This window comes from Ptychodera flava, chromosome 14 (assembly GCF_041260155.1).
Source record: "Ptychodera flava strain L36383 chromosome 14, AS_Pfla_20210202, whole genome shotgun sequence".
Lineage (NCBI taxonomy): Eukaryota > Metazoa > Hemichordata > Enteropneusta > Ptychoderidae > Ptychodera > Ptychodera flava.
In genome coordinates, this window is record NC_091941.1 from 16,674,629 (window position 1) to 16,691,495 (window position 16,867).

General features: G+C 37.9%; 1 protein-coding gene across 3 annotated transcripts in view; it reads left to right on the forward strand.

Annotated features, from left to right (window-relative positions):
• LOC139149556 (neuroglobin-like) overlaps positions 1 to 16,501 on the forward strand; it is a 63,551-nt gene extending 47,050 nt beyond the window's left edge. For all 3 annotated transcript variants that reach the window (XM_070721376.1, XM_070721375.1, XM_070721377.1), the window contains exon 4: positions 12,590 to 16,501. In XM_070721376.1, the coding sequence (XP_070577477.1) occupies positions 12,590 to 12,901 (312 nt within the window). In that variant the 3' untranslated portion in view covers positions 12,902 to 16,501. The remainder of the gene's footprint in view (positions 1 to 12,589) is intronic.
• The last annotated feature ends 366 nt before the right edge of the window (positions 16,502 to 16,867 follow it).

Below are 16,867 nucleotides of genomic sequence, written 5' to 3' on the forward strand. Positions count from 1 at the left end.
CAGAGACGTTGAGTAGAGCAAATATTTTTTTCAAAGAGATCTTGAGATCGTGAAAACAGAGTATTCAATCGGCCTCTTAAAATATCATATGCCAAAAAAAAATAAAAATAAAAAAATAACCTGCGTGAATATCAATGAAGGTGACACACAATGTATAAATGATTAACGTGTTGCTTTACAAGAACGATGCCATCTGCCTCAAGCTCAGGCATTTTATTATTCATGATGTAGAAGAATCTCCTATTGATGTTTTCTATCATAGCAGATGAGTTAAGACAGTATCTGAACACCTTTACATGAATTTAAGCAGATCAAACTATCTCTCATGTTGGTAATACATGACATACATGACGAAAAAGATTTTCACAGAACGGCGCGATAAATTAAAACTAATTTGCATATTCATTCACTTCAATTTTTTTTTGTACGGCATCTGGAACCTGTGTGCAAAACCGTGGACAAAGTACCTGCAATACATCGGCACACGACGAAGCTAACAATTATACTCTTGTCGACGAAAACATGTATAGTGAAACGTTTTTGGGTGTTTTTTACATTGAACTTCAGAATCTTTGTAGCAGTAATACCTTAAAAATGACGACGTGAACTAGATGCAGAGAGTATATGATACTACTAAATCGAAGACACAGTCGGGGGTCTGTGCCTTTAAGTTATGACGTAATCTTCTAAGACGAAATGAAGTGTGATTTCTATCAACCAGACTGGCAGGCCAGTAGTTCACATCCTTTAACTTGCCCTGAATTGTGACTGCGATGAAATACAATATGTTCATCGTACAATGAACCAGAGACTGCGTTGTAAGCAGTCATAAGTAAATCGTATGACATATCGCGTGATGGCCGTCCTGAAATCCCATATATCATGCTTCTATTACCCTCAATGATTTATAAGGCTGGCGTATCGATATTAAAATTTCAGTGCTGAAACATATTGTACGATTATGGCTACATATGTTTGAACTGGCACGACAATTATTTCGTCCAATTTTGTTTAGATTTAATGGCTAAGCAGTTTCACCATATTTTTGTTTGTGCGGTTTGCTTAGTTTTATTTGGGTCATGTACTCGAAACAATGGAAACAAAAATAGCATACATGTATTACGGGCTTTCGGTTGAACTTATTGAAGATGAGGCATTAATTTTTACTCTGTAAAAACTAAAACACGCTAGCTTCAATACGACGATATATACAATCTGATTTCTTCTTTGTCGTAATTTGCGAGGCCCGAGGCAAGAAAGAACGATCAGTATGGTAGTATAGTCCCTTTAAATCATGTCATTTGTAGCCCTATAGAAGATGTTCGAAGGGACAGACAACTTGAGTGATTGATAGATTCGGTTTAGAATCGCCCTTTAGATCAGATACATCGCCAAGGTCCCAAAAGAAGACATTTACTTCGGTGAGGGGGAAAAGAGACAGGGATAGATTTACGAAGGAAGGCACGAGAGATATGATTCAGTGATTTGAGCGACATGCATGAATAATTTAGAGACGCCCACAATGATATTTTGATGCCTTCTGGTCCACTTACTTCTGTCATAGATACTGTGAAGTTTAGGCGTGGCACTTAAGCAAATAGCTCTTACGATCGGCGACATGGGCTATCATGATGTCGTATGCGCGTGACAAGTTCTGCAATAGGCAAATGACCAAATAGTGATGTGTTAATCGAGCGAAAACCACATAATGTCTGTGGTGGAATACTTACGTTGACTGAAAGCAAATTTTGACTTAATAAATCGGCCGTAGGTAATCTACTGAACACATTGCAGCTCCCGGTCATAGAACAAGCAGGTTCAAGGGTTCAAAGTTACAACTTCTGAAAAAGGAAAAAAGTGCTTTCCCCAAAGTGATACAAGGTATTTAAATATGAGTTATCCCTCCTGGTACCGTTTTGTATTCCATCCCACCCAGCCCCCGCATGCAAAAGTGCGGTTCCCCTGGGTACCTCTTTGTATGTAATCTGAACCTACCTCTGCTTCGTCCAGCCCGCCCGCTCTGTAAATTATTATAGGCTTCTGTGTCATCACAAGACTAATGGCGGCTCAGAAGTAAATCCTCCGGCCAAATATATTCACTTTGTTAGACCTTTGGCTATTGCTTGCATGCGGTCGAAACTGTAGAATATACTCTTTTCAGATGTTGCCGATCAAAGATTTACGCACTATGCAAAGGCACCGTCTTTCAGAACGCCCTGAGTCCAACATCACCGAAGTTAACAATGAATTTACATCTTAGTTAATATTGCAGTGCCCCTGAAGGTTTGACTTTACTTTGCACATCGTGACTGTCGAATTTCATAGAAAACAGGAAATGTTAAAAATTTGAAAAAAAAATGATTGATTCAGTGGCCAACTTTTTCTTGGTAAGATTACCTTAAGAACCTTCTTCATGTGCAACCTTCTCTTGTTTCAACAGGTTCGATTATATTTGAATTAAAATCGCTAATAAAGTATGTGTATCTAGTCCAGCTGAAAGTAACTAGGCGCAAAACATTTGATAGACGACATATGGATACACATATGAGTGAAACTTCGAAAATGCTCTTAAGGTAATATGGACCTCGAAAGTGAAAGACTTAAACTTTTGCTAAAACTCTCCTTAAGAAATAGTTTAACCATTCTCTTTCAAAATCAAGAATAAAAATTGGGGTCATCGTGCAAATTTTGGTACTAGAGAAACAAATAACTAAAGATTTACCGATATTTAAAATTCAAAATGGCCGCCATTCCTGTGTTACTCTATGGAGAAAAATAGCATTTTCGAATTTCGAAAAACTAAGCCGGTGAAAAGTTTTTTTACACCAAAAGCTTTAAAATGAACCCTCACAAGTGGTGTATCAGAAAAGAATTGTAAAACTTTGAACGTACGAATATCTGTCCCCGAGGCGCTTTCTGCCTTAACCTTTTCACCACGACGGTTCTCCCAACTGCAAACCAATTGTTATCAATGGTGAGTGTGGACCTGTTTCCAGGGAATTAGGGGTGGACAGGTTAGGGCGAAACTTGCAAGATGTATCGAAATTTGTGTAGATTATTTTGTTTTTCAATACTATGAAAATTTAAAGTGGTCGCCAATTGACTGTTTTATATCCCGCCTTTACTCAGACATACCTTTCAATGGATTGATTTCATTCCGACAGAAAGATTCTTTACTATTGCGAATATGTGCGTAGATTGTGTTGCAATACAATTCAGAATTCCATTGCCAACTATTTGGCTTTTTATCGTAAGTCTTTTGCGTCTGGAGCCACGTCTATGGCTTACATACTCATCAAATTTGCTCCAAGACACTATCTGATATGTCTATTCAATCGCAAAGGTTACAGTTAAAACTGCGATTCGGGTAACCCTTAGCAATTTCAGCAAAATGTGACCTGCATCAGATACTTGCAGCTACCAGCTTGGACTATGTCGTCCACAATGAAAGACGAACCGCATTGTCAACTGCTGGTCAAGTGACTATCTATAATGTGAGGCGTCTTTATGTAGTGTGGTATCTTTGACATGAATAACCCTGTAAACTTTAGGAGAAGCCTAATTGTGCGACTTCTGGTAATAAAAATGATTCTGCTTTACGCATGCGCTCACAGTTTTAGAAGGAAAACTAGTAAATCCTGTAAAGGCAAATCTACACGATGGCGTTGTACTGCTACTTTGAGGCTCTGTAATTCAAACACAACTAAAGCACTCCGTGCTTGGGAATATAATTTCATTTTAACTGGGTCAATATTAGCACATACTGCCCAAAATTACAGAATTCACACGAAACCTGACATTGAATCGTGTACGTACATATCATTCTGAGGACAATGAGTAACAAATTAAAAACCAAAAAATTTAATCTTTGCATGGTAAGATATTGCATTATGGCTAATGTTCATGAAAAGCCTATTTAGATATTATAATAGACAACTGTTTTAATCACTATCCATTTTGGTGTCGGTGAATAATAAATCTTTCTATATACAGTAGTCATTGATAAAATTACCGGCAAATATTACTTTATTAAGCTTCAAATGCGGAATTATGTGAATGACCTCAAACCAAAAGCTGGACTTAGGCTAGATTTGAATATCGTATTAGATTACGCGTCATTTGGTAGTTGGATGTGTGGCAATTGCTCAAACATTTGGACTGGTTGATTTTTGTGTAAATTTGTTAGGTGTGTTTTTTTCTGATACTATCAGTCACACAAATAAACATATGTTATATACAGACCAAGTCCACGCATTTATGAACAGTACTGTAGCAAGTGTTGACTTTTTTTTTATAAAGAGACGGGTAGTTGAAGAATATAAAACAGCAAAAAAAAAGAAAAAAAACCCCAAACATTCAGCAGCATCGTTTTTCAATCAAACCGTATGTACATTAATTGATTTTGTATGTAGTTTAAATGTACTGTACGGAGGACATAGTGATTGCATTTGAAGTTTGCTAGACTCCAGTCTTGCTTCCTGGGCTACACACAACCAGCCCTCTCTTCGGCGCCATAATTATAACCGCTAGTTTGAAGGGATTTAGCAGTAAAACGGCTTAATTTTTTTCGAGCCTTACAATGGCGTCGATCAGATCACGAGAACAAGAACCGATAGAAACAGAAAAAAATCTTTCTAAAGACTTCAGGCTATGCCATGAGAGTCTCTATGCATCAAATTCAATTTTAATGACACCATTTCAGAAGATAAACAGAAAGAACGCCAGAGACCGACACAAACACATATGGGCAACATTTCGAATTATTGCCTACCGCTGGCGAACATGATAGTCAGTCATTTTGCTCAGCGGAAAAATACGTTGCTGTGAATATTTAGAAAAAAATGTTGAAATTAGGAACCGAAAATAAGAATGGTCGCCCCGTTATGTCAGTGATAGTAAACATATACGGGACATTTAATATTATTATTAAAAACCTGCATATCAGACACCATTTCCCATGAGAAACGGACGTACTTTCAAACGCAACAATGAGTTCATAATTTCATTGATATTAAATGCGAATAGACAAGGTGATGCAGAGGTCACTCCAAGAGCAGTGGGAAAGAATTGGAGCAATAGACATTTAGCTGTCCTTTAGAAATCGGATATTCTGACGTAAATGCATGCATTGCGGGTACCATGCGATGTTGTTCGATTGACTGATATTGTCATTCTGCAAGTTTCAATGGTGTTAATTATGTCAATGCCAGGTCAATTGACAGGTTGCACGTAGCACGTCATCGTTGATGACACAGTCCTCGCTGGAAATGGAGATCAAAATGACGGCATTTGATGAGTAAAAATAATGCGACACGATAAATGTATTGAATCGAATTATGAAACAAACCAAGGGGCATGTGAAAATCGAGTTCAGATCCAATGCTAACGTAGCTGGCGAGCTTGTGTGTTTAGCTGAAGTAAATATATGTACGTTATACCTTATGTGAAGAACAGTTGAACGAATATCAGTTCAGATGTGAACGAATTACAGTTGTTAATGTTTAAAATGTCTCGAGAAAATGCTACCCAGCAGCTCAATAGGATCGTGCAATAAAATACAATCACATGCGTGCATATGAGAACGTATTGTTCCAGTGCCGATGTGACCGAAATTAGTCAAAAGCAATTTCGGAAAAGTACTCTGGACATGAATCAAAGTAGGACGTAACGGTGACCAAATTGTGAATGATCAAGTAAAAATAATATCCTCACAAGAGTGCATTCATTGTTGTTGTAAAGCCTCATTTATAAATTCATTAAACATTCAAATGAGCTTGTGATCAGTGTGCTACACCAATCTAACTGTAACCAAAATTATGACCAATGTGCCACGGAGGCTCGGTGAAATAACGCACAATCATTCAGGTTCTAACATGCAAATTAGCTAAGTTTTATATGTCACGTTCATTAAATTTTTATCCTACCTGAATCTAAGAATGACAAATGAACTTCAGAAGTCCGATCTAATGCAGTACATTCAGTTTTACTATGAGGCCTAATTACAGAAATCCACTGAATATGCAAATTACCTGATTATGACTACGTAATGCCCATCAAACTTTCGGAATAAGTAGACCTCAGCATAACCAATATCAAAAGTCAAATCAAATTAAGATTTAATATAATTTCAAAGTCACTTCAAATTTCTTTTACTGATGCTTTAGGTGTAGTCCGAGAGTAATAATTATACAAATTTAATTATGCAAGATGCGGCCTCAAGAAGCATATCACATCTGAATCCATCTCTTGACATAATATAAATATATATATATATATATATATATATATATATATATATATATATATATAAGTTTTGGTAGTGAGGGTTTGAGTAATGAGAGGAGCAAAGATATAGTAACGAACACAGTGATTCATACACATAGACACAGACAGACATATACACAAAGACACGGACACAGACGCATGTAAAGGGCCATAACGTGGTCTATTGGTGGTTCAAAGATGTGTAAGAAAAATAATCACCTCTTGGTCGTATCCGTATCTTGACACAAATACACACGTATGTACCGTATACATGTATGCACCGTATACGTATGTTATTGAACCTATTTTGAATTATGTTGGTCTAGTTATACCTTACGAACCGGGGATTCAGAAAGCAAAGACGTTCTGAACCCAATCTCTAAGTTCCCCTGTCTTCACCCGTGATGTCAAAGCACCAGATACGAGTACGTTTATAAACCGGTTTGCTCTCGGAATACATTAAGGTTTATTACCAAAAAGACTCTAAGAATTCAGTTCATGACAAGTTATCGGAAAATAAGCTTACTCTGGTTCATGTCATGCTTGACTCAGAGATGATATATTTAGTGAAAAATGTCTCTTGTAAATCTCGGAGCTACATGTATGTACCCTGTAGAATTCGACTCTCGGATATACACTGAGCCATTAACACCGCTCTATCACCGATTCGTCTCGAGCTCATGCTAGTCTTTCAAAACTAGTTGAAACTCTGCCTTGACGGCACGTTTCGCGAAGATTGGCGGGCTCGAAATATCATGCCCGATGCATATTGGTTTGTGTGCTGAATATTCATAAGGCTTCTCTGTACTCAAGGAGGTTTTATTTGTGACAGCAATGGAAGGTTACAGTGCTTGTCATATAATACACTTCTAAATCATCAGAAAATGTTGGCTGTATTTTATTCCATTTACAACCACTTGTCTCTAGTTTAAGTTTTTCCGTTTTATGTGTGTGTTTTACTTGTAGCAAATGCATAGAAAATAAATATGGTTATATATTATCGTCGCACAGACAAATCGAGTCGCTTTCCTCCAAGTATGAAATGACTATAGATAATTGGAGTGCTAGAGTCCCCAAGATGTATATCAATCACAAAGGATGTCTCTCACGACAAGAATAAGACTCTTTTCTATGAAGATGTGTGTTCCTACTGTGAATCCATTTCGGTAGTAGTAAAGCTTCTGCTGCGAATGATGATGATCATAATGATGACGGTCAAGACGACAACGGTGATGATACGATGATAACGATGACAGCGAAGGCGGGATGAAGACAAGTACTACGGTGATTCCTCCCGTTTTGCCTCCTTTTTTTTACTTATTCCTTTTTAAAATTCCACCGTTGCAATATTGACGTCACAAAAGTGAAATCGAGCGTTGATCGTGTAATAAGGCTGCTGCAATTCGAGCATAAACAAAGTGTTTCCCTTAACAACCGATCATACACCCATGTAGTACAAAACAATAACGGTCATTTTGAAAGCAATTTGTGCCTTATATGGAGCACAGAGGAATATGGACAGAGTGGCAACGGGTATTGTTTAAGGCGTGAAGCTGTTACGTAACCCATCCATGTTCGCCTCGCCTAAGGTTGCTCTCGCCTCTCTTTTCCGAAGAGTGCCGACCATGCATCCTTCGGTAATTTTCGGATTTTCGCCAATTGTTAAGCGAAAGTATGTTCGGCAAAGTTTGTGTTGTTGTTGTTGTAGGTGCTGAGCGGAATTGACATGCTGGCGAAAACGGGAGTGTTTTGAGCTTCAGGAAATTGAGTTTTACCGTTTTAAAAATTCCTCTCATATCTTTATGAATATATAATGAGTGTGTTTGAACCAAATTTGAAAGTCTTTTATCGATACTGTCTGGTTTTACTCAATTGTTTACGGTCAGTCATACCGCTCTTTACACGTGCGTCAAGGAAGGACATGTTTATGAAACTGCTGGCGTGTTATGTTTTGATTGGCGTGAAGCAGTGTTTCTGGCCTGAGAGCTCACAAAGTAACTATAGTTGCTACGCGACTGGCAGTACGATGCCATCTCTTCGTATTTTTCGCATAATCCCGTGTAATTATCAACCACAAACAAAGCCTCCAAAAAGTTTAACACCTTTGAAGCTCATTTTAATATGAAAAGCCAATAGTCTACCGAGACGACCATGGAACAAAAGGCATGCAGGCGTTGCCACTCCTTCTATGTTACTCTGTGTATGGAGTCACTTTCCACAGGAGGCATCAGGGTCGATATATATGGCGATTTAATATGGTACTAAACATCGGTGCCACCGTGCTAATGGTTCTGGTTCAATGGGACATCGGATAAGTAAGTGTATGCCATCACAGGTAAAAAATTGCTTATCGATTCCGCTTTCCTCACCGTTTTTCATTAGTGCTCACTTGAAAACACGGGCGTCCTTGAGTTCGATTTTAGTCCACGGGTATTGGAAAACAACATCAGCCTTGAACGCCGAGGTGTTCCGAAACACAGCTGTCACACTACCAAGGGGAGATTATCTCCTAAGGCCTCCATTAATCTTGCTGCGTTGTGCGCATTTGCTCGGTATCCTGTGAGAGTCGCCTAAGGGAGAGCGATGCGCCAAGGATGTTCAAAGTAACAAGATCTGTATTTTTCATGAAAGCTAGATTTTGAGTCATGGCCCTTACAACTGCCCTTACAGGAAAGTCATACATCTAACGCACCAATTCGTAGTACAACGTCAGCCAAAGGTCGCCTGGCGGAAGCGTATCATGCCATAAAAATTTCAGTAACTTTTGGAGCGTGTTGTTTTAATGATGTATTTTTAATGTTCCAATACAGCACAGCTATAAATCCATCATTAATATGTAAATAGTTTGTTGAACCCCCCGAATATCGTGTGAATAGAACATTTCTTCAGGAACGTTATACATCTGGTTTTAGCTTTATGTAATTATTAAATATTCATTGTCTGTTCTGTTTCATTTTCTGATGAACGCCAGCGTCTAGGAACACCACATTCCATCCAATGATTCTAACAATATCTAGGCACTGATGGAAATTTTGTAGAGCCGTTTTGGACGATCATATGGTGCCACAGAGGATAATGTGACCGCATTCAGTAATAAACCCCGGGCCCGTTACATTCAGGCGACAGGTACTAAACGTTCCAAACATTTCTTCAGGAATGATGATGTGCATCAGAGCAATGTTTATCAGCTTGTTTTGTATCATTAGAATGCTTTAAATAGTACAAGAAGGTATTGCCAAGCCTAAGAGTTCTTAAGTACACAAATCGTCGTTAAATTTATACGAACGGAAAATGTCTAGGAATTTCAGATTTTACCGCGTTGTTTGGAGAATTTTAGGGGCAAGGTAAATTTCGATCGGAAAGGGTACAAATTAATTCTCTAAAGTAGAACGAGATAACACAAAAACAGATAAGATCTTTTTAGTCGATTGTTTCGGCAACTACTTCAGCGAGTTGTTTCTGATGGCTGGTGTACACCGCCTTTTAGTTCATCACTGCTGCCATGTCAAATTATCATTATCATTGTGAACGAGAGTGAGTTTTTTAAAAAATTGAAGGAAGACATATGCTTGTGAGGAATGGTACTGACTGCAAAGTAATTTAGCAGGTGCGATAATGCTATTTTGAATAGTGAAGTGTTGTTTGAATTGCGGGCACTAAAACACTTTTTAAGTCTATAAAGGCATGTGATTTATTTCACTTCAGACGTTAGACTGTGCCACACTCAGATAAATTCGTCTGACAAATTTCTAGAAGATTAGTTATGTGTTGAGTTTTAGGCACTGCAGTGGCTCTCCTCTCAGAATTGGCTGTCGGTCAAAACAGTCAAAACAAAATTAAGTGATTTCGACAGCTGTCATAACGTCCAAACTTCGCTTGTCTGAAGGAATGCAGCTTAAATTATTAATAGTCAAACATGAAAAAAGCCTGATTTATCGATGTACTGTCCAAAAGTACAGTGTGCTTACCGATTCGATTTATTTGAGAATGTCATATCTGCTGGGCTTATGTGAGATTGAAGAGTCGTCGCATCCTAATCATCAGGAATCGCGTTGGCTTACATGAAGTAAAACTATTTCATGAACATAACATAATATAACATAGAAATTTATTTTCTGTATATTTTGACTTAAGGTAATATGCACCTCGAATGTGAAAGACTTCAACTTTTGCTCAAAATTTCCTCTCAACCATTCTTTTACCAATCTGAAATAATAAAAATCAGGGGTCAACTGGCAAATTTTGGTACTATAGAAACAAATTACCTGACATTTACCGATATTTGAAATTCAAAATGGCCGCCATCCCTGTGTTAACTCTCCAGGGAAAAATAAAATAATCAATTTTCGAAAAATTAAAACGTTGAAAATGTTTCTTACCCCAAGAGCTTTAAAACGATGAGCAATCACAAGTGGTGGATCAGAAAAGAATCGTAAAAGTTGTGCAGTCCGAATATCTGTCCCCAAGGCACGCTGTACCTTAAGCAGAATTCATGTGTACACTGAACACTTTTAGGAGAGATTAATTTTATATAGCATATATCAATAATGATGATGATGATGATGATGATGATGATGATAATGATGATGACGACGACGATGATGGCGAGAGTGGTTGTTGTTTGTGACAGAGTATGACTGAAAGATCATTTTCACATCGTAGAAAAGGTTTCAAGAGAATGTGAGTATTTGTGCTTGGGTCTGCCTTTGTGTGCAATCGTGCGTGAGCTCACTAATTATGTTATCGTTCCATCATGCTTGACCTTGGCCGTCTTTCCAAGAAAAACCTTCTGTCTCCAGTTTGGATTTGCAAATGCGATTGCGTAATTCTTTCTGTCGTTCCTTAGAAAGTTAATAATATTCGAAAGAGGATGATCATAAACAGCGATAATTTAAGTTTTCTTTCATACAATCAATCCACCAACTCAACAAACGCGGCCTCGTGGCGGAGGACTGAATCGTAATTTATAGGCCTTATCTCTATATACAAGCCGCAATGAGACTTACTTTTTCAAAATAAGACGATGATGTTTTTATCCAATATATTGACTGAGGCTTTAGAAAGTAAATTGCTTGGGAAGATTAATACCTTTCCTCCCAGGAACAGAAAGATGTAACTATTTGGAAACACTCGTGCATGAAGTGGGTAATGCGGCCAAGGTCAACGTGACCTTGCCAAACTGTTAGTGTATCAAATGTACAGAAAGCACCATGGTTAATCAACCTGTGTTACATTCGCTGTTGCGTTTGTCTTCTTGAGTGACTCAACCGAAAGGGAATATGTCAGGGATATTTATTTTCTGAACTCAGGATATTTACCATGCAGATATAAGGTTACCTGAGAAGTTATTGATGACGCCAGTTGATAACAGCGTGTACGTGGCGTATCGGCCCGTGCATTTCTAATAGCAACAAATGCAATTTATCGGCTTGTTCAAAAATACGAATTGCTTCAGCAAGTGTTCATGGTGTGATGTTGTTCCGCGGCGTTGATTAAGGATAAATTGGTCAAGTTCTTTTTCCTGTGGCATTCCTATGAAGCTCCACTATCAACGTCTTACTTTGATCCAAACACAAATATTGAAAGAACGGAGTGCTTGCTTCATACATTCGTACAAGATCGTATAATCTTTATATTTCGCATCGCAAGTTTATCTTAATACGTTATCTTTCCTGCGTGTTATTCGGTCAAGAGAACAGCCAGTCCTTGGGATGAAAATCGAATTACCATGCTTTTGCAAAAAAAGTCCTAACTCCTTGTCACTCGTTGAGATAAGATGGTAAAGAGATGTACTTAGGTCCCTCGGTTCCTCTCACCGAAGGTTTACATTTTATAAAGAGCCCAGACAACATAATAGTTACTGAAATTTGTTTACTTGAGAGCGTCCACCTTAGTGTCGGCCACCTTTAACAATTTGAATTAGCCAAGATACTACACATACACATTTTCTTCTTAGGTTACGCCACACTAAAGAGCTATGCATTTGATGACTTTAATCCTGCAATGTCTCCAGGTTTTCGAGTGCAAAGTGTAGGACCTACGGCCTTTTCCGTACTTCTTTTGAACGATAGAAACGTCAACACTCGTATACGGGAATTAATTCAATTTACGAGCGACATGCCGTCAAACTTATTTTCTATAAATAGTGACCACATGTTTTAATTGATCCAGTTATGAAGAATGTAGTTGTTTGCTTTACTCGTTTTGATACGTTTACAAATTACAGCCTAAACCTCCTATTTTACCAAAACGATGTGACAATCGGGAGATGAGAGGTCTAGGCATGTCCATCTACTAACCTTTTTTTCCACTTGCTTCACTACAGAGAATCGAACAACCCTTTCTGGCGGCCGTCAAGGAAACCCTAGAGGACAGGTATACCAAAAACATCGAAGAAATCTACAAACTCACGTTCAAATTCATCGTCGACACGCTCATCAGCGGTGTCAAGGAAGCCGAGGGCCTGGACAGCGACGACGGCGACGACGTCGTCAGCAATGAGGCAGGGGGCGACGACGACGACAACAGGGAAGGCCAAGGAAAACTGTACATGAATGAGAACGACGGAACAGCTGAAAGTAACAATTACGATGGCCAGCAGGGAGTTGATCTCATAAGAAACGGAAAGGGGAGATAGATTGGTGTTTTGTTGTGATGATTTTTTTTGTATGAATCTATCAGGAAATAGACTTCAAGTTTCCAGTGTAAAATGAAGCAATCGATTTCGCCGTGGGGGTATACGGACAAGGATAAGATGCAAGTCATTTGAGGAAATGAACTAAGTAAATTTTAAGTACGGAATGAGACATATCAGGTTAAGTTAATTGGATTCCAGTCTCCCATGGCTACAGCGCACGACAGTATTTGTCTGGTTTTGATTTTGAACGAGAGTAATCTCTTCAGTTTCAATGACCCCAAGGACTAGTTATTTTATTCACGTGGGGAGAAAAACGAGTTGAGGTCGAACAAGATAACACTTTTCAATTTACAGAGTGTCATATCATATACAATATGCTGATATACAAGGCAGATGAAGACAAAATTGTGTTTTTTTTTAACTTTCATCATGTAAATATCTTGGTCAGATTTTCGCTTTGCAAGCCTGTGACATTTCTTAGTTATAGTGTCTCTGTTATTTTTACCAGCAAATTGGACGTCGATAGTTTGAAACCCCACTAAGAGGTATTTAAATGTAAGTCACCAGAAAGGAAACGCGATAATAATATAATATTGCTGCATTAAAAAGAAGTATTGATGCATAGAGATAAGGGGTACAAGCAAACTGTATGCCTGATGTGCTGAAACCGAACAAACCAAGTTGCGAACAAGTACGAGAGTCCCTCGATCCACAGGATACATGGCATCATCACCTGATGATGCCAGATAGTCTGTCGTCTGAATTGATAATATGAGGAAACCTTGCCCTTTTCGGCAAGCTATCGAGCGGCAGTTGCGTAGCTCTTAAGATGCTGTCGGAGAGTCCTTAAAACCTGGCAGACAGACGAGCACTTTACTGAGAAGTCGGAATTCAACTTAAATGGGTTACGGTACAAAAAAGGGAACAATAATGTGCTCGTGAGCCACGTTTTATGTGATAGTTACCCGATAAACGGACAGAACTTTCCTGAACCCTTATGTTCACTTTTACGGAGTGCGTCGATTGATGATCTATGTTAACAAATGACACTTCGTGAGACAGGGTGTTCTTATATTCGCTGGATTCGAAGAACAGAATTTCATCATATCGGGAAACTGAAAGACAAATGAGTTACTTTACGTCCTATCTCTCCAAAAATATATTACACACGTCGAAACATTCACTTTAATCTGATTCATTCGATATCACCCGTTCACATCAAGTCGTCTGACCAATAACAATTTACAATTTGTATCCTATGCTTTCTTTCGAATTGTCTTGCAGGCCACCGTTCCATAAATAATCGCTTTAGAAAACGGAAAAATTATGTTTTCACTAACTAGGGATGCGTAACTCAATTATTTGTGCGTCAGATACAGTGAGTTACCGTAGATTATTGGTCATGGAAAATTGAATGTATTTCCTTTTACATACACGTAGGACCTGGACGATTGATCTCATTGCTGGAGAGAGCCGTTATTAAGTTTACTCTGAAGCTAACTTTTCACAATATTTGTTCGGTGCATGTATGTAGACTCGTACATGCAAATAGACCAAGCTTACCAGCGTTCACTCTCGAGAGACCTGTGTTTATTCTTTTCATTTCTTAAGACTTGCGAACGGAACATTAGATATCTGAAGTGAAGTCAATGTGCTGACGTGCACTTTTTCCGATTTTGCGGAGCGCGTGTATTCTTTTTCTAATCTAAACAACAACATTATTTGCCTGCCGTCATGTTCATTTTTTGAAATGAACGTAGCTGAAAAATATGTTAAGTGAGTTTTGCTCTTCAGATTTCCTTCTCTTTTTGATCATCCCTCCCGCAATGACTAATCCCGTAGTTGACAGGAACCTAGAAATTTACGTTTAGGGTAACTATGTCATAAACAAACTGTAACTTCCATATTGCCGTATCTTAAAACATGCTGAGAAACAAGATTTTATTATACAGTTTGACACAAATATCACTATAAATATATCTGACGATTTTCTGCAAATTCTGCGACGAATACTTTATTGCACGTGGTATAACCATATTTCACAGCTTTCTAAATCGTTTTGTACATTACATTTTTAAATGACTAGTCAGTATTACTTATGTCTTGATTTACAACAAGTGTCATATAAAACTGACGACGAACATTTTGCTGGTGACGTGGTTTGAATGTTTGGATAAACATTCAATTGACGAAGCTGCATTACTCTGAGTTAAAGACACAAATTTACATGAAAGTGGGCAACTTACGTAATATTTCTCACATTCGACGAGGTATAGTGCCAATTTCTTTTCAACCACGGTTGCATCTCTTAAGTAACAGGTTGGCGTGTATATCCAGAGATTTTCGTCGACAACTTTTTGTTCGCTACGGGCGAAGTCCAGAGACTGGTTGGTTTTGGTCCCGTCCGTCCATCTATAAGCTTTTCTTGCAGATGACTGGGCAGATTTGATTCAAACGTTGGTACAAGGACGTAATTTTATGTCACACATATTCACTTATTTTTTCATGTCTAGAGCCATAACTAAGACATGCTTTGAGAGAAATGCTTCAAACTTTGTACAAGGACATAACCCTGTGCCATGTGCAGATCAATTTGTTTCGTGATATCATCCAATATGGCCGCCAGAGCCATCACGCAATGCATACCGAAACCGATTTCATTCAAACTTTGTACAAAGACAATGTGCACGTTAATTTGTGTGGTGATACAAACCAATATGGCTGCCTGGAGGCCACTTTGTTACATTTTTCATGTGCACATGCATTATTTATGGACGTGAATGAACTTATTCAGTTAAAACTTAATTCTCGTACACTGTACTATGATTTTAAAATGAACGTCGATTTGTGTCGCTACGATTACTGCACCAAATACAATCAAGAAATGTTATAATCAGACTAGGATTAACAGCCCCAACGACATTGACCGAGCGGGGACTACATCACTAATTATGACATATTAATCTACATCAACAAAACATACTATAAATGCTTCTTATAATTTACATTTAGAGTTTTGACACCTACAGAAGTTCTAAAAGAATGGAAAGGTAACCATTATTTTGACTTATGTCCATAGCGCAGTCGTAATCTTTCCTCTGCCACCGTAATCTAAGACCAGGGAAGTACATACTGCTAATCATCGCCAGCTCTGTTTTCATAAGTAAGACGTACACGCACATAAAGGCACCTACCTACCTAACACTTACCTAGTACCTACATACATCGACATACATTCACATACATTCACTCACATACATACATACATACATACATACATACATACATACATACATACATACATACATACATACATACATACATACATACATACATACATACATACATACGTACGTACGTACATACATACATACATACATACATACATACATACATACATACATACATACATGCATGCATGCATACATGCGTACATACACGTACATTAATAAATGTATACAAGATTGTTTACACCAGCATGTAATAATAATATTCTGTAACTCAAGTTTCGTGCCCAAAATTTTATGCCCATGCATACAGATTTTCTTCTATTTTCGCACGTCTTACGGTTCTTTCATAATGTAGACTTTAAATTTTGAAAATACCACGTAATAAATTTGATGATATTTTTAACTAACGTCATCATCTCTATTTTCATCATTGTGTATAACATCAGTTTGTTCTCTGTGTTGGTTTTGTTGTTGTTGTTGTTGTTGTTGTTGTTGTTGTTGTTGTTGTTGTTATATATGAGTTGACCTGTTTTTCTGTATTAGTTCTATATACACACATTTCGAATAAACAAATCATTACTTTGATACTACGTGCATGTGCAAACCTATCATCGACTATGAAAGTGACCTACAAAATATTGAAAATCAGGGTTTTAAAATGATGCAAGACGAAGCGACGATAACGTTTCCATGATTAAACAGAGGATAGCTTTCAAAAATATACAAAAAAAACCGT